The 26,390-nt window shown below is 44.4% G+C and overlaps 1 protein-coding gene across 1 annotated transcript; it reads right to left on the bottom strand.

Annotated features, from left to right (window-relative positions):
• Positions 1 to 7,838: 7,838 nt before the first annotated feature.
• Positions 7,839 to 14,301, bottom strand: LOC136638868 (G-protein coupled receptor 54-like). The gene is made up of 5 exons (XM_066612897.1): positions 14,013 to 14,301; positions 9,915 to 10,039; positions 9,547 to 9,682; positions 8,896 to 9,134; positions 7,839 to 8,198 (listed from the first exon to the last, which is right to left on the bottom strand). The coding sequence occupies exons 1-5, from the start codon at positions 14,299 to 14,301 to the stop codon at positions 7,839 to 7,841; spliced, it is 1,149 nt and encodes a 382-aa protein (XP_066468994.1).
• Positions 14,302 to 26,390: the final 12,089 nt, after the last annotated feature.

The following is a 26,390-nucleotide window of genomic DNA, read 5'->3' as shown; positions in this document are numbered from 1 at the left end:
CACCCAGTGCACTGGTGCACTAATGCTTAAGCAGGCCTGGCCAAACTCAGACACCACCTGAGGTGCCCCAATTCCACTGCTCTGCCCTGCTTTTTGTGGGCCTGTGCATACCTCCATTGCCATCGCTGCCACCACGGCCCCTTCCTAATCTCCTCTCTTCCCAGCATGTCTTTAAAACTGGCCAGTACAGTGGGGGATTGTAGGAAATATCCCCCAGTGCCAGCCTGTTTCAAAGAAGCATCAGCAAGAAAGGAGGTAAAGAGATGGTGATCTCTTTCCCAAAGGTCCCTCAGGAACATCAGTGGAAAGAGAAGTATCCACAGCACCCACTACTTCCTTCTCCAGCACTGCAGCACAATTCTTGGCAGTGGCATTGAAGAAGAAGGTGGGCACTGCCACTGCTACCTTCTTCTGGCTCATTTTCCAAGAAAAAATGAGCAAAAAAAGGATGGAGCACAGCTGGGCATGTGGCAACCTGAAGGAGGTGGTAGGAAGAGCCTCCAAAATGTGAGGCTCTTCCCAGCAGTTTGCCCCTTCCTTCAGCCCACCACCCAAAGCAAGCACTTTGGTTAAACTCATGACTGGGTCACCCCTGTGCCTAATAACAGAGTGGTAATATTAAGTCACTTTAAAGTTGGCATTCAGGAACGGTTGGTTCAGACAACCCCCCTTCCACTCTGCATGACTAGATGTCAGCACGGCAGAGAGGTGGGCACCTGTGGGCCCGCAGTCCGTGCATTTAAGTGAACAAGTGAGAATCACTCAAAGTCATCCTTTGCTGGGGTGACTCTTTACATTGCATAATAGCCAGAGCTAGAAGTGTTTCTGAAGAATCATCACACATGGTCTGAAAAGAAAGGGGGGAGCTCTACCCCCTGCCTGCTCTCCCTAAATGAGAAATCACATCCTGCTGTCCTGTTGACAGAGCTGGGATTCTGGTCAAACAGAGACACCTAACAGTAATCCTTAACAGCAGCTTAGTACGAATTTTCAAATGCTGAAAATACAGTACTTCCCATGTATCATTCTAACCCACACAGCAGTCCTGCAAGGTAGGTATTATTCTCCCCATATTGCGGCTAGGAAGCTGAGGCTGTGAAGAGTGGTTGCCTAAGGTCACCTAGAGATTGCATGCAGCAGTGTAGCTAGGTCATTTTACCCCTGGGGCCCATAAATTTCTGACACCTCCCATATGACAGAATTATTTGATTAATTAATTTAGGGCACAAGATTGTGCCCTAAAGAGGCTTGTGCTGTATCTAGCGCAGGATAGGGGCCCAAGGCGGCTCAGCCAGAGACAAGGGGAAACTTTTCCCCTTACCTCTGGGTAAAGTGCCTTTGCCCCAATGGGTCTCCTCGGACTTCCACCACCTTCTGAGGTAGTGCAAGTCCGAGGAGAGTGGAGTGGCTTCACACCGCTCCAAACTGCCCAGGAACAAGGGTTGGGATCCAGCATAAGTACTGGATCTCAGCCTAGCCTCCTGCTCCCCCCTGCCCACCCCTGGGGCCGCCCAACGCCCACCCTCTCCCCACCCAGGAACGCCTCCCTCCTGCTTTCTCCCCACCTCCTCCCCGTCCACCCCAGAGGCTTGCGTCGGCCCAGCAGGGCCAAGACAAGCCAAGCCAAGGAAGCTGGCATGGAGGCTTGTGTCAGCTTCCACGGGCCATCGCACCTCTGAGCGCCGGCCCAGCTTCCTCCCGAGGATGTGCAAACGTGCCTTACGGCACGTTTGCAACCCTCCTGGGCCGGCCCATGGGCGCTTCACAATTGCACCCTTACATTTTCACATTTTATACCACCCTTCCTCTGAGGAGCTCAGAATGGTGTGCATAGTTCCTCCCCTTCTTTTGTCCTCACCACATCCCTGCGAGGTAGGTGAGGCTGAGAGATAGTAGTAGTCATGACATGAAATGAATAGTAATAACGGCCAGAAAATAAATGCAGTAAATATTTCCCCACAAGCAACTGATGAACATCAATGCCCTCCCCTGCTATTATCCCCCTGCACATAGTACTCAGTAACCTACTGCCCCTGCATCTGGAGGTTCAATGTAGCCATCATGGTTAATAACCATTGATAGACTAGTCCACCATAAGCTGACTCACAATAACATCTTATTGCTTCCATGCTGTATCATAATAACACCTTGTTAGCTCTCAGAACACTCAGAGTCATTGGTCAGTTATGAATTAAGGAAATCCACTTTGTTACATAAGAGAACTGTTTTTGGCTGTTTTTGGTTATTTGGCTATAACTTTTGTTAGAACACAGATATTTCAATGCAGTTTGTTTCATTACAATTCACATTACACATCAAATGATATATAACATGATTGTAGTATTCCTAAAATCCATGATTTCCACAATTTTGGTTACTAGTGGTGTCACACACACACCACTTACTCCTGAGATGTCATCTTACTAACACCTTATTGGTTCCATGCTGTGTCATCATAACATCTCATTGGCTCCTCAAACAATCAGTCTCATTGGTTCGTTTTGACTTGAGGCAATCTACTTTTTGTTACATAAGACAGTTGTATTTTTGTTTTCTGGTTCTTTGGTCATAACTTTTGACTTGATAGAATGGAGATATTTCACTCCAGTTTGTTTCATTGCATTTTGTTGTAAATTACACATCGAATGATATATAACTTGACTGTATTATACTATTATTCCTAACAACCATGATTTTCGCAATTTTGGTCATTTGTGGTGACACACACACACACACCCGAGGGTGGCACCTGGGGCGGCCTGTCTCTATCCCCTCTAGTTACGCCACTGATTGCGTGGAAAAGGCAAGATTCAAACCAAGGACTTCCTGATTTACAACTAGGATGCCAATCCAGCATGGAACATCAGGTATGATGCCATTTCCTATATACAGTGTACGATATTCTTAAAGCACAGGGGACATGTCAAATAAAAAGAATGGCAGGGGCAGCCCTTGGGCACCACAGGGCACCACAGGCACAGAACTGGCTACTGCCCCATGGGGGGGAGCTAACACACGTTAGCGCATGCATGTTGTTTCCACCATCCTTACAGATTACTGACTGGGGAGCAAGCTATGGCTCAATATCCTGCCACCTGAGACCCAGCAGGAGCTTTGCCATCACTACCATCCCATCACTTTCCCACTCACTCCCCCAATCCTAAAGAGAGGTTAGGAATGGGGGGGCAGCCCAGCTTGAGGCCAGGTGGGCAGCCACAGGAGTTAGTGGGCAGGCCCAGTGTGCAAAGAGTGTCCCTTGACAGTTCACTACCTCCCCCTACCTACTGCATGAATCGAATGCTTCATCCTGCCTCATGATTCCCTGAGGAGGGAATTACATGAACTTTGAAGATGTTCAGAGAGAGAGAGAGAGAGAGAGAGAGAGAGAGAGAGAGAGAGAGAGCTCTGTTGTATAACCTGTATTGATTTAGGATTGAGATTGATTTCTGGTGTGTATAGCGGCTGGAGAAGGAACAAATGTCATTACTAGGATCTTTTGTCACATCAGTCTACAAATCTTTTTCCACCAGGGCCTCATACACATTGTGGTGAAGGAACTTAGACATTTCTGCCCAAGGGATCAAAATGGACCAGCCCTCTGCATCATTAGCACATGAAATTTGCATTGTGCTGCACACATTTCACAGACCCAGCCCTTGAAAACTGACAAAAAAGTCATAAAAATAAGACACAATCCTGGACAAAAGACCTTGATATGACAATGACACAGTGGCTGTAACTTTGAGAAAGGAGGTGGCTGATGGCTCTATAAGGAAATAAGGTCCCAGAATCAGTCTGATGCAGCCACTGCTTTTGATAACCAATGCTCTTTTCTCTTGATTCTTCACTCAATTATGTGACTGAGTAGGGAAAGCGGCTGAGCAAAGACACCTTTCCCATTCATTTGGTGATCAATATGTCAGTAAATGGCATTAATTTATCCTTTGCACCTGATTACCATACAGCACACATTCCATTCCCAGCATCACTCTGATTAACAGGCAGGTGATCCAGATGCATTGTGTTTAAAAAACAAATTATCTTTATTCATTTTTCATTAGAACAGTACAGAACACATGCAAGGTCATTGGGCTGTGCAGAATAGGGATGAGGTTTTGCTTAGCCTCCTTATCACTATTAATTCATATGTTTTGGGGATTGAATAATTGCTAACTGCAGGGAATCTGGACTATTCTGCACTCTCTGGTCTCCCTGGAGCACCTTCTTTCCTTATAACAAGGCTATGGAAGATGCAAGACTGTTATGGGGAGGAAAAAAAGTCCAGAGGAGAAGTTCCTGCACTGCCATGGGTGCGGATTCCTGATTTCTGTTCTCCTAATGCTTGTTTCCTGACTGAACTACTCATGCAGTCGCAATCTTATGCATGTCCTATCATAAGTAAGGCTCACTGAGTTTAATGAGACCAGGTCAAAACAAGTACATACAGAATGTCACATTAATCCTGGATGATTAGTTGTGATAATGAATGTAATCTAGACTAGAGTTCCCTGCATGAGAAAGCTCTGCAGTGAATAATTTTTCAACCATTCACACAGTTTAACTAATTCCCAAGACCCTGAGACCCCCACTATCCCCATGTGGAAACAAATGATCTTCCATGTATAACTGCTTCCTAGTGCTGAGATGTAACAAAGCAATTACCTTGATGCTTGCTCTTTTTAACCTCCCACCCCACATATATACCATGCTTCCTTTAAGCACAACACAATTCCTTCTGCCCTTTTACTCTGTTCCAACTAACCATGTGCTCTTCCCAGTCACTCATTCTTGTCCTTAGTTATGTTTGGAGAAACTGGAATCAAGAGATCCTGACCTGACAAAACTTTCTTCATGTCACACTTGGTGAATCTGGACTTTAATAAAAAACCTTGGGTTGAATCAATGGATTCTCTTTCATACACAGAAAGAACAAGCAGATTCATTACTCTGCCTTCCATGCACATGCACAAGAAGCCTTTGATGGAGTCTTGCAGGTCTGAGCAGGGGTGGCCAGGCTGGGCACTATTCAAAGGCCCACATCCAGAAGAAGGTTGATCTGCCCAGGCTAACCCCCACCCCTCAATACTGATGGCAGGGGCAGTGCCCAATGCACCATCAAGGGTAGGCGCCTGGCAGGGAACACTGTAGAAGTCTCTGGGAGCTTTGCCCCAGGATCCTCAGGAACCTAGTGCTGGCACTGATTCTGAGAGCGCCATTTCCTCATGTGCAGGTCCTCAAAGCATTGTGTCTGCATAAAAGCAACTTTCCCTTGTGAGCTGATTTTTCTGGACCAGGTTCTTTTTGTACAGCCTAACATGACTTGGATATGAAAACATTTACTTTAGGTAATATCCAGTATTATTGAATAACACTGAGAACCTTGAGAACGCACTGTGTTCTTTGGAAAATAACGAAGATTCTTGTGTCACTGCAAGATTGACCTCATGTATTTTAGAATGAGCTTTTGCAGACTAGAGCCCACGGCAGGAACACGAGTTGCATTGTCCACACCGCTTTAATGAAGCTGCAAACTTCATCAGAATCAAGAGCCTGACACGGAGGTTCAGGATCCGGTGGAGCAAAGCTCCGCTGGTCCCACCTCCCTCCAACCCCGCTCCCTTCTCCTGGCACGCCTCCTCACCGCCCTCTGCCCACCCTCTGCCCACCTCCCCCCATGCCCCCTACCTACACTGGCTGGCAGTCCATGTGACCACTAAGCAGTGGAGCACTGGTGAGCCACCAGCGCTAGCCCAGCGCCAACTGGCACTCAGCTAGCACCAGCACGCACTGTATAGGATTGGGCCCTACCATTCCGTCTGGGTGGCTTTAGGCTCAGGACCATAAATGGTGAAACAAAGGAAGCATTTTGTGCTTCTCTGCCTCTGCCTTCAGTTTCTCTCTCTGTCCTGGAAGTGGAAAGATGAAACACTTGGAAAGGAGGTTGCGACTGCCTAACATTTGTGTTGCGGCATTTTTGATTGCAGGATGGAATATAAGATTGCAAATTTTATACTGGAATATAAGATTGCAAATATTTTGGATAGTTTTGTGTACAGTATTGTGTACTGCTCAGCACCTCTCAAGTTGGATGTTGTAGCTCTTGAAAAGGAGCAAAAGAGGTCAGTCAAAATGATCAGAGGGCTGGAACACTTTTCTTACAAGAAAAGGCTATGATTCTTGGTGGCTTTTAGCTTGGGAAAAAAGTGATGAAGGGAGAAACGGCATGATTAAGATCTATAATATTATGCATGGTGTGAAGAGAGAGGAGTTTTGTTTTTTTTTCTCTTGCACACAACACCTGAACCAGGGGACATCCGATAAAACTGCTTGGTGGGAGATTTTGAATGGACAAAAGAAATGGTATTTCTTCCCACAGTGTATATAGTCTGTGGAATTCCTCACCACAAGATGTGGAGGTGGTCACTAGTATGGGTGGTTTTCAAAGGGGATTGGACAAATTCATGGAGGACAGATCTCTCAACAGCTACTGGTCATGATGGCTGTGGGTTACCTCCATCTTCAGCAGCACTAATCAGTAATCAGTTTTCTAAATATCAGTTGCAGGGGAGCAAAGGTGGTAGAGCAGTATGCCTTTTTCTTCTGCAGTGGTGAGCCACTGTTGAAACAGGATTCTGAAACAGAAGGACTTTTCTTCTGTTCCTACATTACTATCGTGGGGTGTTCATGTCACGCAAAGCTCAGAATGCTTGTCCCTGCATTCTACCACAGGCAGCCTGATGGAGACAACAGTAGCTATCAGGCATCCCAGTAGCTAAATATCTCTGCCACAAATGCTAACTAACCACTAGCTCATCCCCAATGGCAGAAAGACTAGAGGAGAATCTTGGGATTGATCAGTCCTAAAAGTAAAGCACGTAAAAAAGAAGTGAGGCTCGGAGAGAGTCCCCAAGGACATGTCTCCACAAGAGTCTCCAGCACTTCTGCTTCAGCATTTTGGGCTATGCCAGAAGCGCAAGAGGAATCTTTCCTCAGCCAAACAGTTACACTTCAGACCAGCATTGCCTTCTAAGGTGGTGTGGACAGTGCAGCCCATGTTGGCCTCAAGCTTATCCATCTCAGTGGAGGGACCACTCACATCAGCCTTGTGTGAGTGGCTCGTGCGGGACCGTGTGATTGAGAGAATGAGCATGGCATTAGACCTTAAAGATGGTTCCGTACTTTGAATAATTCTGTCTTTGGAGTAATCACGTGTTGGTAGTAATACCTCTTCAATTTTGGAAGTACTGTATATACGCCTCTGGGAAAAATTCAATTTTTAAAAACCCCAAGAGCTTTATTTCAACATTTTAAGGGCTAGGGAGTGGATATATCAAGACAGGGTGCCATACACAATAACCAGTCCATATGCTGGAGAAGGTAACAGATCATGGTTGCAATCCACAAACACATAAGGACAAGCTTGCTTCTGTCAGTTTTGATGCTTAGCATTTGGGTTCATGCTCCTGAAGAATTTAAATGAAAAGTAAAATCCATAGTCAGTAATATGGAGGCTTTAGTTCCCATTTTCACTGATCAGATCTGAACATAAAACCATAATATTCTGGTCACTGTAGGTGGTATCAAAATAACCACAATTCGTTCACTGTTACCCTGCACATGCCCAATCTAGTCTGATCTTGGAAGCTAAGCAGGGTCAGGCCTGATTAGTACTTGGATGGGAGACTGCCTGGGAATACCGGGTGCTGTAGGCTTATACCATAGTCTTTCAAGACTGAAGGTTGCCAAACCCTCACTGAAAAATTATCTTTGTCTCAACATCCTTAGGAAGTGCATACCAAGCAGAATTCTACATCAAGGAAGTTAGATCAAGCAAAGGATTAGGTGGCTCCAGTGACAAATTTAAGTTCAGCATTGTGGGAACCTGAGTGGCCATCATTGTCCCTCACACGCTGGCGGAAAAGGAAGGGGAAGGCCTTCCTGAAGGACTTGCGAAAACTGTCTCCCATGAAAGCATAGACAATGGGGTTAAGAGAAGAGTTGGCATATGACATGCAGTTGGCCCAGGTCTTGATCTTATATGTCTCGTAGTTGGCCTGGAAGTCGTGATAGAAGCCCTGAAAGAGCAAGTAGAGTTGGATAGGACCCCAGCAGATGGTAAAGAGCAACACAATCACTACAACCATCTTGGAAATCTTGGCCCGCATGGCAGCCGAACGCTCAGAGAGATGTTGCACCTGCTGGGACTGAACAGAAGAAGCATGCATAGTCCATCCAGAATGTACAAGGGTCAGCTTATATTGCAGGCTAGAAGGAGAACCTTTTACAATGTAGATAGGGAAGAGGATGTAGTGGACTAGAGAAGTAGTTTGGGATTCATGATAATTCTTTCCTATGCAAATGCAAAATGTGGGGATCTAATAATCATATATACGGCATTCTGAAAATATCAGCTTTCATCTTTTAAAAAGTGTCTAGACCTTGAGGCTGTAGAGAAGAGTTTGCCTGTGCATTATGTGATAAAAGTACATGATCAAATTCAAGTGTCAGAAATCTCAAGGTTTTTAGGGGTATTTTAGAGCCCTTTGCTTCCTATCTTTGTTTTTCTCTCATATATATTATTCCCCAGACTCTTCCATTCCTCTTGCTATTTAATTCTTGCAAAAATAAAAATAAAAAATAAAGACTTTAGAAACAGAATAAAGAATGCAAAGTTAGCAAATATTTTCAAATTGATGCTTGCATAATTTATTCTGAAGAATGATTTTGTACGTTATACATGTGCGCATTTATTGCAGAGCATGTACAGTCTGCTTATCAGCTGCTGCCCAGACTTCTTTGAATTCAAAGAGGCTTGAAGGTGGGCTACTAGAGCAGCACAGGCTCCACAATATGGAAAATAAAGTGGCCCTTCCATTCCTGTTTCCACCACCTTACCTGGTAGTCATGGTCTATGGGCTCCACTGCAGGCTGGCCAATGCGCTTGAGCATGATGGAATAGCAGAGACATATTGTGAGCAGGGGCAACAAATAGACTGCCAAGAAAGTGTAGAGGATGAAACAGCGTTCCTGGCTCTTGCTGGTAAAGGCCTCAATGCAGTAGGTGCGCAGGCCATACCAGTAGCCAACCTCCGTGCGATGATACATAGCCATGGGTAGTGAGAGAATGAAGGAACCTGGGAGTCAAAGACACAGTGGATGTCAGAGACCAGAAGGATAACGTTTCATCTTGTCATCGGCCAAACCTGAACTCAAAGAAAAGCCAAAGAGAAATCGAGCCCTTGGCTCTGTTTTGATTAAGGTGTTGCCCATGCTGCAGTTAGGGTCAATGAAGAACAGGTGAGCCCAGAATTTTGGTATCAACTGCACAAAACAGACAGTAGTAAATTTTGAATGACAATCAAAGCATAGAACCAAAGACATTTTAAACACGTTAATATGGGATTAGATGTCAAGCTATGAAACTGATCGTGGGCAGTTGAGACAATGGGTTAGAATGGTTCACTGGGCTTCTCTCTATCAAGCAAGTGTCTTGGCCCTTTTCTCTTTCATAGCTATGCACTCACAGCCTTTTCTGGTCTTACTTACCAATCCAGATAGCCAAGCTGACAGCCATGGCTATCTGGGGGGTTCGGTAACGCAGTGATTGTAGTGGGTACAGTGTTGCATAGCAGCGATCCACACTCATAGCCATTAGAGTGATGCAAGTAGCCTGTACTGTAACCTAGTGGGTAGACAATGAGAACAGGTGAAGGAATTTATATGCACCAGTGAGTTACTCATGTAGACCACAACACTCACACACACCTCCAAAATACAGCAAGAACAACCAGTATTCACATGCAGTAATGCATATAGTCATGCTAGTATATAGATGCCACACACACACACAGGCTTGCCCCTCCTGGCACACTTAAATAACGCACACAGCTTCTGCTACCACTGGAGTTGCTCACCTGCTGCAAATAATTGACAAATTTGCACATGAAGTCCCCAAACACCCAGCTGGGCAGGGGATAGAGTGTGGCAGTGAAAGGGACACAGCACACTAAGAAGATGATGTCAGTGGTAGCCAGATTTGCTGCAAGAAAGACACAGAGTTGAGGTCAGTATGAAGCTTGTTTCTTTACTTACCTACTTATTAAATGCACACACTTCTTTTATCAATACCGCTCAAAGCAGTGCACAGATAGAAATGGAAAATAATGAAAATCAGTAAAAACAGCATTAATTTTTTGAAACATCTATCAGGGCATAAGGACAATCATGCTCCCTAACACAGAGTCTGAAGTACCCTTAGGTGCTAATTGTCCAGAGGCTGCAGCAGAAAACACCTGTACATGTCTTGGGTGTTAGAATCATTATTGAGTGAGATGAATGTTCCTCTCACTGATTCCCTTTATTTTCTATTTATTGTTGCTCACTGAATGCTGAAATAGAGCATTCCAGTCAGCATTACTTGGGAGTCATAATGTTTCTTGAGGAGTTCTTGGAAGAAAGTTACGATCACACTGGCAATCTTAGAACACAATCCTAAAGATGTGCTCAGCCAGCGCAAGTCCCTTGCGCCTGCCTGGGAGGATTGCAAACGTGCTGTAAAGCATGTTTGTGCCTCCTGCAGAGTAAGCTGCGCCGGCACACAGAGGTGCACCACCCACAGAGGCCAGATCCAGAATCCACAGAGGCAATAGCAGGTGAGTCTGCGCTGGCCAAGCTTGGCCTGCACAGGGGTCTGTGAGTGTTTGGAGAGGGCGGGGAGGAGGCATTTCAGGGCAGGGGAGGGCATGACTGTGGGTGGGTCGATGGGGAGTAAGAGGTGGGGCTGAGATGTGGCAGTTATGCCAGATCCTAGCCCTGTTCCTGGGCACCTAGTTGGGTGGCGCAGTTTGAAATAGACCCATTGGGGCCACTGTGGCTCTCCCTGGGTTAATTTCTTCACTTTGCCTTGGGCCAAGTCTCAGTCAACCCCAAATTTGTGCTGGACACAGCGCAGGCCCACCAGCCAGCCTGTCCCAGCACAAGTTAGGATTGTGCTGTTATTCCTTTAAAGTACATTTCCATCTTGTCTCTTTCCCAGTACTAACCTTGTGTGTGTGTGATATAAGTAATGCTACAGTTGCACAATATATTGAATACAATGTGCCAGCAACAAGTGGGGGAGGGAAATGGGCGCTTGAGATCCAATTGTGAAGCAGCCAGGTTCATATTTCAGTCAAAGGAGTTTAGTGAATGAGTGACAAAGTTAAACTAGTTGATTGGTGAAATTCAGCATCATGTTTAAAAAGGAAGGAACCAGCTCCAGGCATGATGGAGAAAGGTGCCAAGGAACTGCTGAGAAGAGGAGCGGTACAATTCTTATATCATTATGGTGGCTGTGTTGGCTCACTTGGCTGACTCCAGGGAGTAGGGAATGCAAAAACCAGGTGAAGTCTTTATGTTAACCATTCTCACTTGCCAGCTGTGTGATGGCCCATCAGCTGGCAGATTTGCATCTCAGTTCAGCTCCAGCCAATGAATTGCAGATACTTTTCATGCAGTTTATCCATCAGGGAGATGGGAGTGAGGTATAGAATTCAAGTGTTTTGTCTAGCCCAGAGTCGGCCTGGAGTTGCCTAGTACATTTCAGAGAGTGTGGCTCATTTCATGGTAGGGTAGGACCCTCAAGACAAAGTAAAAGGGTCCAGATTAAAAGGATTTGAAATTCTGAAAAGGTTTGAAATTCTGAGCATTGGGTGCCAAGTTCTTGTGATAAATACTGAAAGAATACTGTACCAATTTCTGATAGCTTCTACTTGGCAGAGAAATGTTCATTTTAAATATATTTTCTGATTTTCTTTCAGAGACTAGTTTCTAAAGTGACTATAGATACATCTGCTTGATCTGACAGATACTGAAAAAAGTATAGGACAGAAAAAAAGAAAATCTTTCTAAGGCAGGAGATCAGTGGTAAAGAAAATGATTACAAATTAGAAATTGGGCTAACACTTTAGGTCAGGGGTGTTCACACTTTTTTGGCTCGAGAGCTACTCTGAAACCCAGCAAGGCCCGGAGATCTACCAGAGTTTTTTTACAATGTTCGCGCCATCATAACATATAACATTTATGTGTACAATGTATGTTGGTGTACCTTGCATAACCGCATGAGCCAATATTGCACAACACAACATAATTAATTATAAACATTTTTTGTAATTACTTGAGTTTACTTTGATGACTTGCACTGAAGTGAATCAGCCAAGGATGCATAGTCAGACAGTAGCTGCTGACAGCCAGCCTCAAGCACACTTCCAAATGTTCATCAGTCATGGTGGAATGGTACTTGGACTTAATGATCTTCATGTAGGAAAAGGCTGACTCACATAAATAATTGGAGCCCTTCCTGCCTCAGGTGCTCTTATATCCCTGACGGCCCTATTGCCTTCAAGTGGCTGCAGCTGTGCAGCACACTCTGCTGGATGCCCAGGCCTTACCCTTAAAGGGGCCACTGCTGACACCACATCTACCTCCTCACCAGATCTTCCTCAATTCCAATACAAGTGGGGGGGGGGCAGATCTCCATACATACCAGTGCAAAAGCAGGGGAAAGGTGTGGGGGAGGGAAGATCTCTGTATAGACATCACAGCAAGACCAGTGCAAAACCCCTTGCACACAGAACCAACAGATGGAAGTTGGGGGGGGGGGCAGATCTCCATACATACCAGTGCAAAAGCAGGGGAAAGGTGTGGGGGAGGAAAGATCTCTATATAGACATCACAGCAAGACCAGTGCAAAACTGCTTGCACACAGAACAAACAGATGGAAGTTGGGGGGGCAGATCTCCATACATACCAGTGCAAAAACAGGTGAAAGGTAAGTCAGCCCCAGTAGAGTCAATGGGGCTCACTCCCAGGGATGCGTGGACAGGAGAGAAGCCTGCCAGCGGCTCCTCTCCCAGGGAGGAGCCTGCCAGGTGCTCACTCCCTAGGCTCACTCCCTTGGCTCCCTGGGCTCCCTCCCTGGGCTCGCTCCGTGGGCTCACAAGCCTGCCAGGGGCTCACTCCTAGGGATGCGTGGACGGGAGAGAAGCCTGCGATCGACTCATTTCACCTCGAGATTGACTGGTAGCACGCGATCGACATATTGGGCACCCCTGCTTTAGGTGATTATGGTCCATAACTGTGTAGAGACCAGTTTCCAAGATAGGTGGTTGGTTTTAGTCATCGCTCTGAGAAATCAGTACATATAATCAAAGTAATCCTTATAGCAGTGTTTCTCAAACTGTAGGCAGGGACCCACTAAGTGGGTCACAAGCCAATTTTAGGTAGATCCCCATTCATTTCAATATTTTATTTTTAATATACTAGACGATGCTACCATGGTATGTGACTGCATCTGGGGAAATGTTACAGACCTGTACTTTTAACAGGCTCCTATGTGTATACTTTTAACAATGGTAGTAAATGGGACTTACTCCTGGGTAAGTGTGGGTAGGATTGCAGTTTAGGATTGCTAAAAATTTTCCTGCTTGATGATGTCACTTCCAGTCATGACATCACTTCTGGTGGGTCCTGACAGATTCTCCTTCTAAAAAGTGGGTCCCGGTGCTAAAAGTTTGAGAACTACTGCCTTAGAGATAAAACTACCAGCACCAATATCTGAAAACACTTTATTCATCACACGGCACATGGAAAGTGGCATCTTATATAATTGCAGTGATCCACGCAAAGAACAAAACAATTGCCAAGAACGTTTCAGACCTGTCTGGCAAATTCACTGCTATATAAGTTTTTGATTGTAATTTTCCCCCCCACTGGTGTTATATTACAAATCACTGACAGTAAGGTGAAAATGATTGTGAGTGCCAGAGATATAAAATCTTCAGTTAACAATCCCAACTGAGATTGATGAACCCCAGAAGTTGGGGCAGAAGAGCATCCAACACCAGGAATTTTATTACCTTTTTGCCCCAATTACGAGTCAGACATGATCATGGTCAGAGGCAGGCCTGTGGCCATGGGACAAGCCTAGGAAGAAACAAGAGGGGAGGCAGGCAAGGGTTGGGTGACTCACTCACCAATGTAGAAGTTGGTGGCTGTGCGCATCTGGCGGTGCTTGCTGATGACATAGATGACCAGTGAGTTCCCCACCAGACCAAGCAGCATGATGAGGGTATAAAAGAGGGGCACAAGCCATGCATCAGTCAGAAATGGGGGAGAGATGTCCTCTTCACTGCTGTTGAAGATCCACATTTGCATCTGGAGGGCATCTGTGCTGGGCCTGGCACTGCTGGGGTCGCTTGGCCACGGGGTGGACTCTGCTGTCCAGTTGGGCTGGGCCTCTGAGGGTAAAGGCTCAGCAGCCATCTCAGTTCAAGCAGAGTCCCAGAACGTCCAGAGACAGCAGCTAGAGATGGGCAGTCTGTTTCTCTAAGTAAGTGGCCAGAAAGTTTTAGGAACCTTGCTGAAACTAGAGAAAGTAGCAAGGAAGTAGCGAGATGACTGCAGCTCCAGAGATGATCAGTCTCTTCTTAGCCAAAGGGATGTTTGACATGCATTGTCCCGGGAGAAATAGAGATGGTGGCTGCCAAATCAGGGGGAAGGCTATGTTCCCCTTGCACTCTTAAGCCAGATTGACAAAAAGACAGTTATTAAACTGCTTCCTACGGTTTCAGAAATTTCGTAGCAGATACTGCTGTCAGACCGGTTGGGTGGGTGAGTTGATCCCATCCCCACGATAATCTTCTCTTCCGCAAGTTTCCCTTGAATTCTCTCCCTGTGTCAGAACAGACTCCCAGAGTGCTGCCAAATCTCTCTCCAGACTGCCCTTTGCACCACACATAGGGGTGGACCTCTGTGCCAGCTCCTTCTCTTTCTCCTAGCTCCTTTGATGTCCTAGCTCATCCCAGGACTTACCCTCCCCGGCATCAGCTCTGAAGTGAACTGAACGCTGGAGAGACACTAGGCGAGCTGAACATTGAGGAGGGGCTGAGGATGCTGCTCTGATTGGCTCCCTCCCAGATGCTGCCTGCATCTGTGTGAGTAGAAGGGGATTTAGCTGTGCCAAGCTCTGGACAAAAGAAAGGGTGTCTGCTCCTCTCTTGGCCATTTATTTGACCTGAGGTGGGAATTACAAGTTCTTTTAGCACTGCTGAATACATCCACAGCAACATGTTTCTGCATGTTTCACTGCAGAGTTGAATTCTTTCACATTTAAATAAGAATGGGAGTTCCTCCTCAGTTTTTGTTTTTTTGTTGTTGTTTTTTTGGTTCCCACATTTATCTTTGGAAAACTTTCTGTTAGGATCAAGCCATCATGAAGAACATCAAAAGTGGGGCAAAACTTTAATTTAAAGAAATTCTTAAGGAGTACTTAAAAGCTCAGGAAAATGCATTAAAAGAAAATTATTTCTTCTTTTTTCTTTTAAAATTGAAATGATATAGAATGTGTATCATAGCAGACAATGGGAACAATTCAATTAATGCTGCCATTTATGTTGTCATCATCTCCAGAGTTTAAAAGATTACTGAAAAATGTCAGGAAATACCAACATTCACTAGTAAATCTGAAGCCAACAAGTACTCTCAGGAAATTCATCCTCATTTCCATCATTCACCAATAAAGAATGACATTTAGCATGGTTGGCTTGTACTCTTAAGTTCCTACAAAAAAACCCACTGTGTGACACAAACATTTCTGACATTTACTGGTAAATCTCAAAAACAACCAAGTGTCCATGCAAATAACCAGATCTCTGTGTGCAGAAAGCCCCAGATTCAATCTCTGCCAAATCCAAGTAGGGTATAGAAAAACCTCTATGTTTCAGGAAAAGCCTCTATGGCAGTCGTAAAGGCTTCTTCGACAACTGGTGAAGCCACACACAGTTAGAGCACAGCAGCAGATCAGGGGATAATAATAATAATAATAATAATAATAATAATAATAATAATAATAATAATAATAATAATAATACAGGTATTTATATACTGCCTTTCTTGGTCGTCAGATTTCTCCTCAGACTTTAATTCAAGGCGGTTTACATAGGCAGGCAATACTAAATCCCAATAGGGATTTTTACAATTGAAGAAGGTTCTGTCTTTCAAGAACCACATTTCAGATGGATCGTTAATGATTTGGTATCACATTCTGGCCTCCATTTTCCTCCCACACAAGCTGACAGCGGCCAAAGAGCAGGTGGAATAACTCAGCATAACTCGGCCTGACTTGTCAGCTGCTTCAAGGTCTCACCGTTCACGGTGCCGGCGGCCTCAAACTGGCGACCTTCGGATGTTATCTTCAGGCAAATGAAGGCCTGCCAAGCCAGGTAAGCCTGAGGTGGAGGCAGAACAAGGAGGGGGAGGGCAAAACAGGGTAGGGTGGGAAGAATGGGTTGGTGAGGGGGTAGGAAGGAGGGTGGTTTGGGTCCAGGAAGATCTGATGGCAGTAGCATTGACAACCCAATTCTTCAGTGGGTTATCAAGTCTCTTTGCCCTGCAAACACTACTGTGAGTTTGATTTTTAATAAGAATGTTAGTAAGAAGCATTCAGTGTTCTCCTGGGATATTTTCCCAGGTGTCCCCTCTCTGCATTGTCTCTGCAGCCTGGAATGGTGACAATAGATAAAAACTTCCAAGGTTTCTTTCCCCTCCCCATTTAGCCGCTGGTCTGGTAAAGGGAAAGTGGGAAGCAGGAAAGGGTGTGTGCATTCCAAAAACTAGGCATTACTCCCAATGTCTCTTTCCCCCAACAGCGACTTACTCTCAAGGGAATGTGTATAGTGTTGCAGCCTTTATTTATTTTAGTTTTAAGCAATTGTATCCTGCTTCTCTTGTCTATTGAGTCAACAAACAGCCCAATCCTATCCCCTCTTACCTGGGAGTAAGCCCTATTGACTCTAATGGGACTTGCTTCTGAGTAGACAGGCATAGGATTGGGCTGTAATGTGGCTCAATAAAAAAAAAAACCTCAAACAAAAACAGCAATATAATAAAAGGGCAGTGTGAAACAATAATGAAAACCACAACTGAAAATCACCTGCTAAATAACCTTGCCACCACAGCAGAACGTCACTCCCCACTCCTCCAAATATTAGCATATTTCCTGAAAAAGTGTACAGTATAGGTCGCCTGTACAGGTCGCCTGTACGTATGCAGCAGGAAAGGCATTGACCAGCATTTCTCAACCAGTAGTATTCATTGTCTCTCCCCCCCCCCCCCGGAAGGTCCTCAGCTCTGTACAGAGGCCTTTGGAGGGTCTTTAAACCCCACTTCTGGTTTTCAGCTGAAAGCTGAAAGTGACATTTAAGGCTCTCTGAAGGCCTCAATATGGGGCCAAGGAAGGTGGCAGATGGGATGAGGAAGGTAGTGCCACCTCCAAAGGCATGGCATCCTAGGGCATTTGCCCCCCAAACACCAAAGGTATGCTGGTGGGTACCTGTACCACTGGTGATACTTGAGGTGGTGTCCAGTGGTATGCGTGGGACTCCCAGACCCCAGCCACCTGCTAGAGAGACCAGCAATGCAATGGAACAAGCAGTAGGAGAAAGCTTGGCTTGGTGAACACAGCTCCAGCATGCACTTTTGTGTGCTCAGATAAGTCCTTCTGTCCACCCTGAGCCTCTTACCACTGTGTGTTGTGTTACATCTGATCTCCCAATCTGGAAGAAACTGGTGATGACATCATAGCCAATTACTTTCAGTGGTACTTCCAATAGGCGGACCATGGAAAGAGGTACAGCAGTGGTGTAGCTAATTATTGTGTAGCTAGGTGCCGAGCTCAAAAATATACCCTGGAAGTAATGTCATAACTGGAAGTGACATCACATCTGGGCTTTTGAAAATGAGAAAATTGGGGGGAAAACCCGCCTCCTAACCCCAGTAGCTCGCCACCCACATCCTCTGCCAACTCGCCCCAGACAGTAGGATAGCAAAGGCATCTACCTACTACCTGGGATCAAAGATTTTGTAGCCCCCCCATGACAAAAATCAAATTTAATTAAATAAATAAATAAAAAGTGTGCCCCTTATTGGTTAGAGACACTGTGTTGGGTTGTAGAGGGACAGTTATTCTCCCCCTCCTAAATGTAAGAGGAAAAAGTGCCTCTTTACCCAGTTAGCAGGGGTAACTGCATTGTGATACAAGGAAATGAGAGTTGACTCATATTAACACCTTGTTGGTTCCATGTTCTATCATAATAACATCTCATTGGCTCTCAGAACAATCAGTCTCATAGGTCAGTTTTTGTCCTTTTTATTACAATAAAAGAAAAAAACACACACAATAAAATGAAAAGAAAAACAAACAACATTACAAATACATAAAAAGTACAGATAAGAAAACCTTTAAAAGTGTAGCATGGGCGGAGTCAAATATTCTAATTACTAATAGGCTTATATCTTAATAATCTCAATTTTCACCCATATATACGTTACATCTCCAACAGCTCATTTCAAATTGTTATTTTGGAATAGTGTTCTTTATCTCTTACAATCTAGTCTTCAAATTCACAACTCATTAACTTATTATACTCTCTCTCTCTCTCTCTCTCTCATGCAGAAAGTCGATAACTGGTTTTCAGTTCTTCATAAAGTTTTCTGTTGGTTTCTCTTTAAGTAAGGTCATCAGTTTGTCCATTTCTGCCAAATCCATGACTTTTGTCCACCATTCGTCTATCAATAGAGTGTCTGTAGTTTCCAATACTGTGCATAAAGTATACTAGCCACACTTATCATATATAAAAATCAAATTTTGAATCTTTTTTCCACATATTCATCTATCATATCCAGCAAAATGTTTTCAGGTTTCATTTGCACATTTGTTCTTAAAATCAACTGCATCTGTGCATGTATTTGTATCCAATACTTTTTAGCTTTAATACACGTTCACCACATATGGTAAATAGATCCCTCCTGTTTTTTACAACACTAATTTGACATATTTCCGTACATCTTCGCTAACTTACTTGGTGTCATATACCATCTATAAATCATCTTGTATACATATTCCTTGATGTTGACATTTAGAATAAATTTCATATGCTTTGTTCATAGTTTCTCCCATTTTTCCATTGAAAGTTCATGACCTACATTTGTAGCCCAATGAATTATACATTCTTTAACCTGTTCATCTTCTGTTTCAAATTTCAGTCACAGCTTATAAATCTTAGAGATTATCTGACCTTCTAATTGTAGTTGTTCTTCCAAAATTGACTTCTCTTCAAATCCATATAACTTTATCGATTTTAAATCTTTCTGATATTTGTACAAATAAAGACCACTGACAACACTCTCTTTTATTATTTCCTTTCTAGACTTCAACTTACATAGCCCTTGTGTAAAACTCAATAGATTTCTATATAATAACCATTTATCTCCCTGTGCTATAGTCAAACCAAAATGTGCTTTTTGTGGTGAAGTCTGGATAGTGGAATTTTACTGTAAAACCTGTTTTTATATCAGTTACATATCCTCCATAATGCATGTTTCTTAAATTCAACATTTACTTATACTTTATCATACCACAAATATCCATGCCAACCGAATCTTAAATCTTTAAATCTTAAATCCTTCTAAATTCAGCAATTTTCTATTTTGCAATAGCAAACATTCTTTCATCCACAAAAAAAACATGATGTATAGTAAATTTTCAAATCTGGCAGCCCTTCTCTTTCTTTTGTGTCCTGCAAAGACTTTGCAGTCTTTACTGCAAGTAAAACCAAGTTTTACTTTTGGTTTTTGCCCTTGCCATATAAATTTTGTCATATCTTTCTGCCATTCTTTAAATGGTTTATCGGAAAGTAAAACTGGTATAGTCTGGAAGAGAAACAACATTTTCAGTATTACATTCATCTTAATTATAGAAATCCTTCCTAAAATAGGTAACTTTGATCTTTCAAAATCTCTTTTGATCTCATTCCAAACTTTGACATAATTGTTTTGAAATAACATACAGTTCACACTTGTCAATACAATGCCTAGATATTTAGCTTTTTTCACCTTAAACCCAGTCTTGTTAATCAGTTTTACTTGTTCTTGTAGATTCATGTTCTTCGACAGTATTTTATTTTTTTGTTTATCTTAAAACCTGCAAATAAACCAAATTCCTTCAACTTAACCAGCAACATTTCAATGTCTTTTACAGTGCAATCCTATTTTGCACTGTATTCAGCGCAAGATTGGGGCCAGAAGTGGCTCAGCCGGAGGCAAGGGGAAACTCTTCCCTTTACCCCCAGGTAAGCTGCCGTGGCCCCTATGGGTATCCTCAGACTTGCGCCATCTCAGGAAGTGGCACAAGTCCAAGGAGCATGGAGCAGCTTGGAGCTGCTCCACGCTGCTCGGGGAACACAATTGGGATCCGGCATAACGACTGAGACACTACCTCAACTAGTTCCTAGAATGGTGGTCAGACCACCTCCCTTCAATTGCAGAATAGTCCAGTTAATGTAGCCCCCTGACATGCTACTCACCCCCTCCTTGCTCATTGGTTTGTGGGTAATGATGGTGCTTGCAGGATTTGTTGCGCTGATCAGCACTGGAGTAGGCTGCATTTTTCTTTCCTGCTTCCCTCAAAATTGTGTCACTGCCAAGATTTTGGCAGAAAGGGAAGCGTCAACACTGGTCCTATTCTCCCAAATCTGATAAAAGGCATAGACAGGTGGAGGGGTGCATCTAACATGTGGGCTTAATGTAACACAATTTCAGGACCCCCTCCCTTTCAATGTACTCATGTGCCCTGGCACCCAGTTTAGGAATTACTGCTCTCTTCACTACACCATGCTGATCTAATGTCATCAAGTTTGGGAAAGGTTCTTTGCCAAGATTCACAGGTCATGTTCACTATTATAAATGAGAAATGAATTTATCATAGGCGATACCTCTGTGCCCAGATCATGGAAACCTCAAACTTATGACAAACTTTGTACATACTTTGGCTTCTGCCATTTGCCACTCCACCCATTTTGGTGGTTTATGGCACATCCCCTCAAAAATCAATTTTGTGAAAAATCATTCATCCTTTATCTCTAGTGCATCTACTCACAGGCCTCTTCACTCAGCAACAAAAGGGTGTTGTTCTTTTCCCTATTATCTCTTGTTTTTGGACTAGGGAGTGAATTTAAAATCAACCACCAGCCACCAGACATGAAAGGTACATGTCGTATCTCTGTAGCAGTTCTGAAGGGTATGAGTGGCTCGACATGCTGATATAAAAATACCCAAGTCATTTCATCTCAAGCCAATGTTGCTGGGGGCTGAGTGTCTCACATCCCTCCAGGTCTAGTCAATATCACCTCCTTCTTCATTTGCTAATGGGAACTATATTTTTTTCTTCCCTAGCCTTCCCCTTTGTGATCTATTTGGAAGAGCTTTTCATAGGTCTCTCAGTGTCAACACCATGGTGACACATCCTAGCACGAGGTCCCCTCAGTAAGAAGAGGAGCGCTGTAGGCAGAGGAGTGTACAATGAGAAATGGCTGTGTTGTTAACAAAGTACAGAGACATATAAAAGGATGTGTGTGTAGCAAAGAGGGAGGACTGGGAAGAAGAGAACTAAATGAGAGAAGGAAAAAATGGTTGTTACCCTCTTCTGACCTTGAGCTGCACTTTCCAGAGTTTGGTTATGATAGAGTTTCTTTTCCTTCAAACTATGGTGCAATCCTATGCTAGTTGTGCCAGTATCAGAGGGATGTTGGCATAGTGTTGCACTGGTGTCCATGGTGCTTCCGTTGGTGCAACTGGAGCTGTGGTGGCAGGACTGACATAGTTCGTGCATAGCCATCAATGAGCAGGCATGTGAGTGCTCCTGCCAAATTCTGTGCCACTCAGAATGGCATTTCAGGATATAATATTGCACTGCTGCCATCAGGGTATCAAAGCAGGTAACAAGTAGAGTCCAGAACTCTAGCCACTGCACCCCACACTGTAACTCTAATGTCCCACTGATCATTTTATCTCTGAGTCTGATATCACCTTCTCCAGATCTAGATCACTACATACGAACTCTCAGGCCTAAAACAGATGTGCCATTGTCCCCACTGATGTTATCAGTGCAACATCCTGAAATATTGGTATAGCTTCATAGTTTTTTGGGGGGGCAGCATTAACATAGCTGTTGGACTATCTAGCGTATCCTAAGTCTTTATGTGCCAGTCCTATATTCTGTATCTAGGAAATACTCCAAAATAACCTCCACATGAACCAAATTGAACCAAGCAGCTGCCTGGCTAGCTAAGCACAGGGGCATCTGCCAAAATTCAGCAAGGCTAGCATCCTGGAATGAAACACTCAGCAACCTGAATTTCTTTCTCAGTCTGCCAGAAGGCTTGAGCAAATAATTCTCCATGGGTGTGAGGCAATGTTGCTGCTAAGGTGTGCCCGCACCTGTGTGCAGACCCTTCTATGAACTTTGCTGTGCAGGTTGCACAGCAGCTCCTTGTCATCTCTGGACGCATGGTGATGACATCACATGCCATTGCCAGAGTTCCGGGTCAAGCTCCAAGCTATGCACAGCTCAGCTTCAGAGAACCTTGACTGTGCAGCCACTCATCTCTCTTCCCAAAGCAGATGATTTAAGAAAAATTTATAAGGCAACTTCTTATTCCCTGAATAGTGCTAGCCCTTAGAAGCCACCAGGATGGAGGGAGATGAATAAACACATCTGAACAGACAAATTTGATAAAAATAATAAGAGTTTATTTAACATGACTAAAACCAAACAAAAAATCCACTTGCAATTGGATAAAAACAGGTCTTAAGAGTTGGAGGCACCTGAAAACAATAAAAACCTGATGTGACTCAGATAGCCCTGCCTAGGAAAGTACTCACTTAGATGCAAGCTTCTTGTTCACCTCCAGGAGGTGCCAGAGGACCTTCAGCAGTAGACAGGTAACTGAGTGAAGTTGCACCCAGGTTCAACATGATCTGCTCCTTTTAAGGACTTCTTCTGGCACCAGCTCAAATTGTCCTGACTCACAAAACCAGTGGTTCCCAACCTTTAGGAGCTCAGGGACTAAGGCAAAATTTTGAGATGGTGGGGACCACATGCAACCCCCCCCCACCCTCGCACACAAAAAATACGATCAAATTTGTAATACATAAGAAGATTATTTAATAATTAATGTGATGGTTGTGCTTGCATTTGCTTCACTAGCTGTGAAAGTCTTGGGTTTACATGGAATACATGGAACACATAATAATTCCCCCCAACTCTGAGGTTCTCACACCCAATTCAATCCAGTCTCTTTTCCCCCACACCAGACCACATTACGCACAGCCCTTGCCTCTTGTAAGTGTGGAAAAGCACCTCAAAAAGGGAGTGGGTAAGCACAAGGGGATTATAGACAAGGCACGCAAGGTAGTTAAATGAGCAAACAAAAAGCACACACATCCCTCCACAGTTCCTTTTGTTACACTGCCCTGGCCCTGCTCCCCCCCCCCCCCACTTGTGAGTCCAGAGTCTTTAGGAAAGTGTTCAACACAATTTAGGCAGATGGGCCCTGAAGAAGAAGAGACGTGTGAAGGAAGCACCAGCTCAGAGAGACATCTCAGAATGGCTGCAGCATGTCTCAGGAAGAAAAGTCCTTTTGGTGTGCACTGCAAGGTCTTTAGGGGGGGAAAAGCCTCTCTTCACTTTCTGTTCTAATTGCTGTGATGCTCTAGCTGTGGAGTACTTTGGTTGGAGCTAAGAGAGTGTGAGCAAGCCTATAGGTAGGTTGCAGCCACAAAACAACAGCTGCCTACTCTGCCATTAGTTTGTGGAATTCCTTACCCCAGGATGTGATGATGGTGTCTAGACTAGATGCCTTTAAAAGGGGATTGGAGAAATTTCTGTTCATCACAGCCACAGTGTGACTAACAGTGAGAGGGCTCACCTCAAGGCACAGGGTCAAGGAACGGAGGCAGCAGGCTGGAGGCAGCAGCGGCAGGGCACCTCTCCTCTGCATGCAGCTGAGCCAGGAGGCTGCACAAACGTGTGCACCTTACAAGGCACCTGCACTTCACTTTTTCCGCTTGTCTGGGCACTCACAGACAAGGAGGAAAGGGAGGTGGAGGGGGGAGGCAGGAGACGGAGAAAGGCTATGCTCTGATTGGCGCTGCAGAGGCTATTTTTCTTCCTGGAAGGGCATTTTTTTTCTTTTTTCACCAGAGAGGTCGCAGACCACCTGGGAGGGTGCTGTGGACCACGGGTTGGGAACCCTAGCACTAAACAAAGGCAGGAAAGCCCAGATCAGCTCCTCAAACATCTGACCATGGTCAGGTGCATGGACTTGATCAGTGCATGACAAACTCAGCAGGTGGAACCAGGCTTTTTCATTTCCCTTCTGTCAGACACAGAAGATGACCAATAAACAAAATACCCAGCAAGAACTAAACGTACAATCTTTCTGGATTTTGGAGGGGGCAGGAGTAACACCAGAATTGGTGGCATCAGGCAGTGAACCCAGTTTCGCCATCTGTGCTTCAACCTTATTTTGAAGCTGTCAGTCAGTATGAGTTGAGTTTCAAGCTTGGTATAAGCAACCACATCAACATGCTAAATTCTGCAAGTAAGTATCTGTTCAACTAACATTCACTTGTCCCTGAGCCAGATCTGTCCAGCAGAGCAGTTTCCATGGTCTCATAGGCCTTGTAAAGTTGATTGCATTATAAGGTCCGCAGAGTAACTCTCAATATCATATCTCCCAGAGAGAACAGCTGTTTCTCAATCAACATTAATCAGCAATAAACATAGTACCAAGCTGGCAAATTGGATGATTAGAAAATCAGCAGTCTAACTCTAGGTGGAATGGCAAAGACATCATCTGTCATGACCACTCCACTGGAGAGATTCAGCTACATTCCTAACAGATTCGAAATAATTCACGGATAGCTTTCACAACCCGACCAGACACAAAATTATCTTTCCTCTGAGTCAGTGCCATGAAGTGTGACTGAAAATCCCTGGGCCAAATGAAGGTAGATAAGATAATGTTCTCTGATTAATCTGTTGCCAGTTGAGGTATCACTGTTGCATTTTTGCTCAAAAGCTTCCAGAAGAACTGACAAGCCAATCCACCTTAACTCCCCACACAATGATGATCCAGGGCCAACGTGGCACGTACTGCATCCCATTGGGGAGTTTTGACCTCCAGAGGCCTCCTTGTAGCAAAGGAATGTTTGTTCCCTTGCCCTGAGGTAAGCCCCTGCTAGTCAAGTGGGTGGCAATATCACTGGCACAAACCTGCATGGATCTGTGAAGTTGGATTCAGCCTGGGAAGGGGATTTGGGTTTGGTGGACATCGCTACTGCTGAACCTGCCACCTTCTCAGTCCCATTGTCCTTCCTGCCCCCTTCACCGCCCTGTTCTGCCCATCCGCTACCGCCTTTCCACTCCCTATGTGATCTTTCCTAGGGTGGCAGGCATCCAGAGTCTGCTTCCAGCAGTGGCCAGCCCATGCAATCTGTCATGTTGCAATTTGGACAACCAGAAAGTGCCTAGTGCTACCAGAACACTCATTCCACAGTGCTAGCTACTGTTAGGATTGGGCCTTGATAGTCCTAAGTCTTGCCAGGGAATCCCTCTTGCATACCCTAGAATGCAGTGGTGATGGCATGAACTTCAAACTCTGACAGAGTGATGCCGGGGCCTGGGCAGGCAGGGACCAAAGGGGTATTTTCAGTATCAAACCGACCTCCTCTTTACACCTCTACAACTCTCTCTCTCTCTCTCTCTCTGTGAGAGAGAGTAAACTCTACCACCTACCTAGTTAGCTATCAATAAATACACAGGAGCAGTTAAAGTTTCAATAGAAAATACTTTACTCACAGTTTACAATTGTATGCCTCTTCTGATGCCTCAGAGGTTTCTATAACTTAAGGAACAGAGAGGCTTGAATGCTGTTGAATGTGTGGAATCAAGGGGACACTCTTCAGCAATGGCTGCCCACCATTCTGGGACAGAACTCAGGAGCCTAGATGTTGCTCCTTCGATGGTCAGGAGGAGAGAGGAAGAGACATGGGAGAAGGAAGTTATGTAAAGGACACATCCCCTACAGGTACCACAGAGGACAAGGTAAAGGGCCTCAGAAATCTGGACAACACACTTTCCTCCACAGGCAGCATTGCACTTATATTCCAACAATTTCTTCTTCTTAGGCTTACACCTCACATTCCTTAAACCCTCAAAGCAGCTACATTGTTTGTAGGAGCATAAGACATATTGTGGTTGTTTTGTTTGTCTGGAAACTGAAAATGCTGTAGAAGGTCATCAAGGCTTACAGTTACAATTAGTATCAGCGCCTATTTTCCAACTCTATGTTTAATAATTGCACTAATTAAGAGAAAGTAACTAGTTCCCTGTGATTGTGCTATAGGTGCCATAAGTGCCTTCTTCACACCCTACTCATTTTGCCTATTCATGTGGCAAATGGTTGGACTGACAATAGTTTGTCAACTTCCAAACCTAGATGTTTGACCCTCCT

This window comes from Tiliqua scincoides, chromosome 2 (genome assembly GCF_035046505.1).
Source record: "Tiliqua scincoides isolate rTilSci1 chromosome 2, rTilSci1.hap2, whole genome shotgun sequence".
NCBI classification, from domain to species: Eukaryota; Metazoa; Chordata; class Lepidosauria; order Squamata; family Scincidae; genus Tiliqua; species Tiliqua scincoides.
Note: the sequence above shows the minus strand (reverse complement) of the source record. Positions and strands in the feature narration are given on the sequence as shown.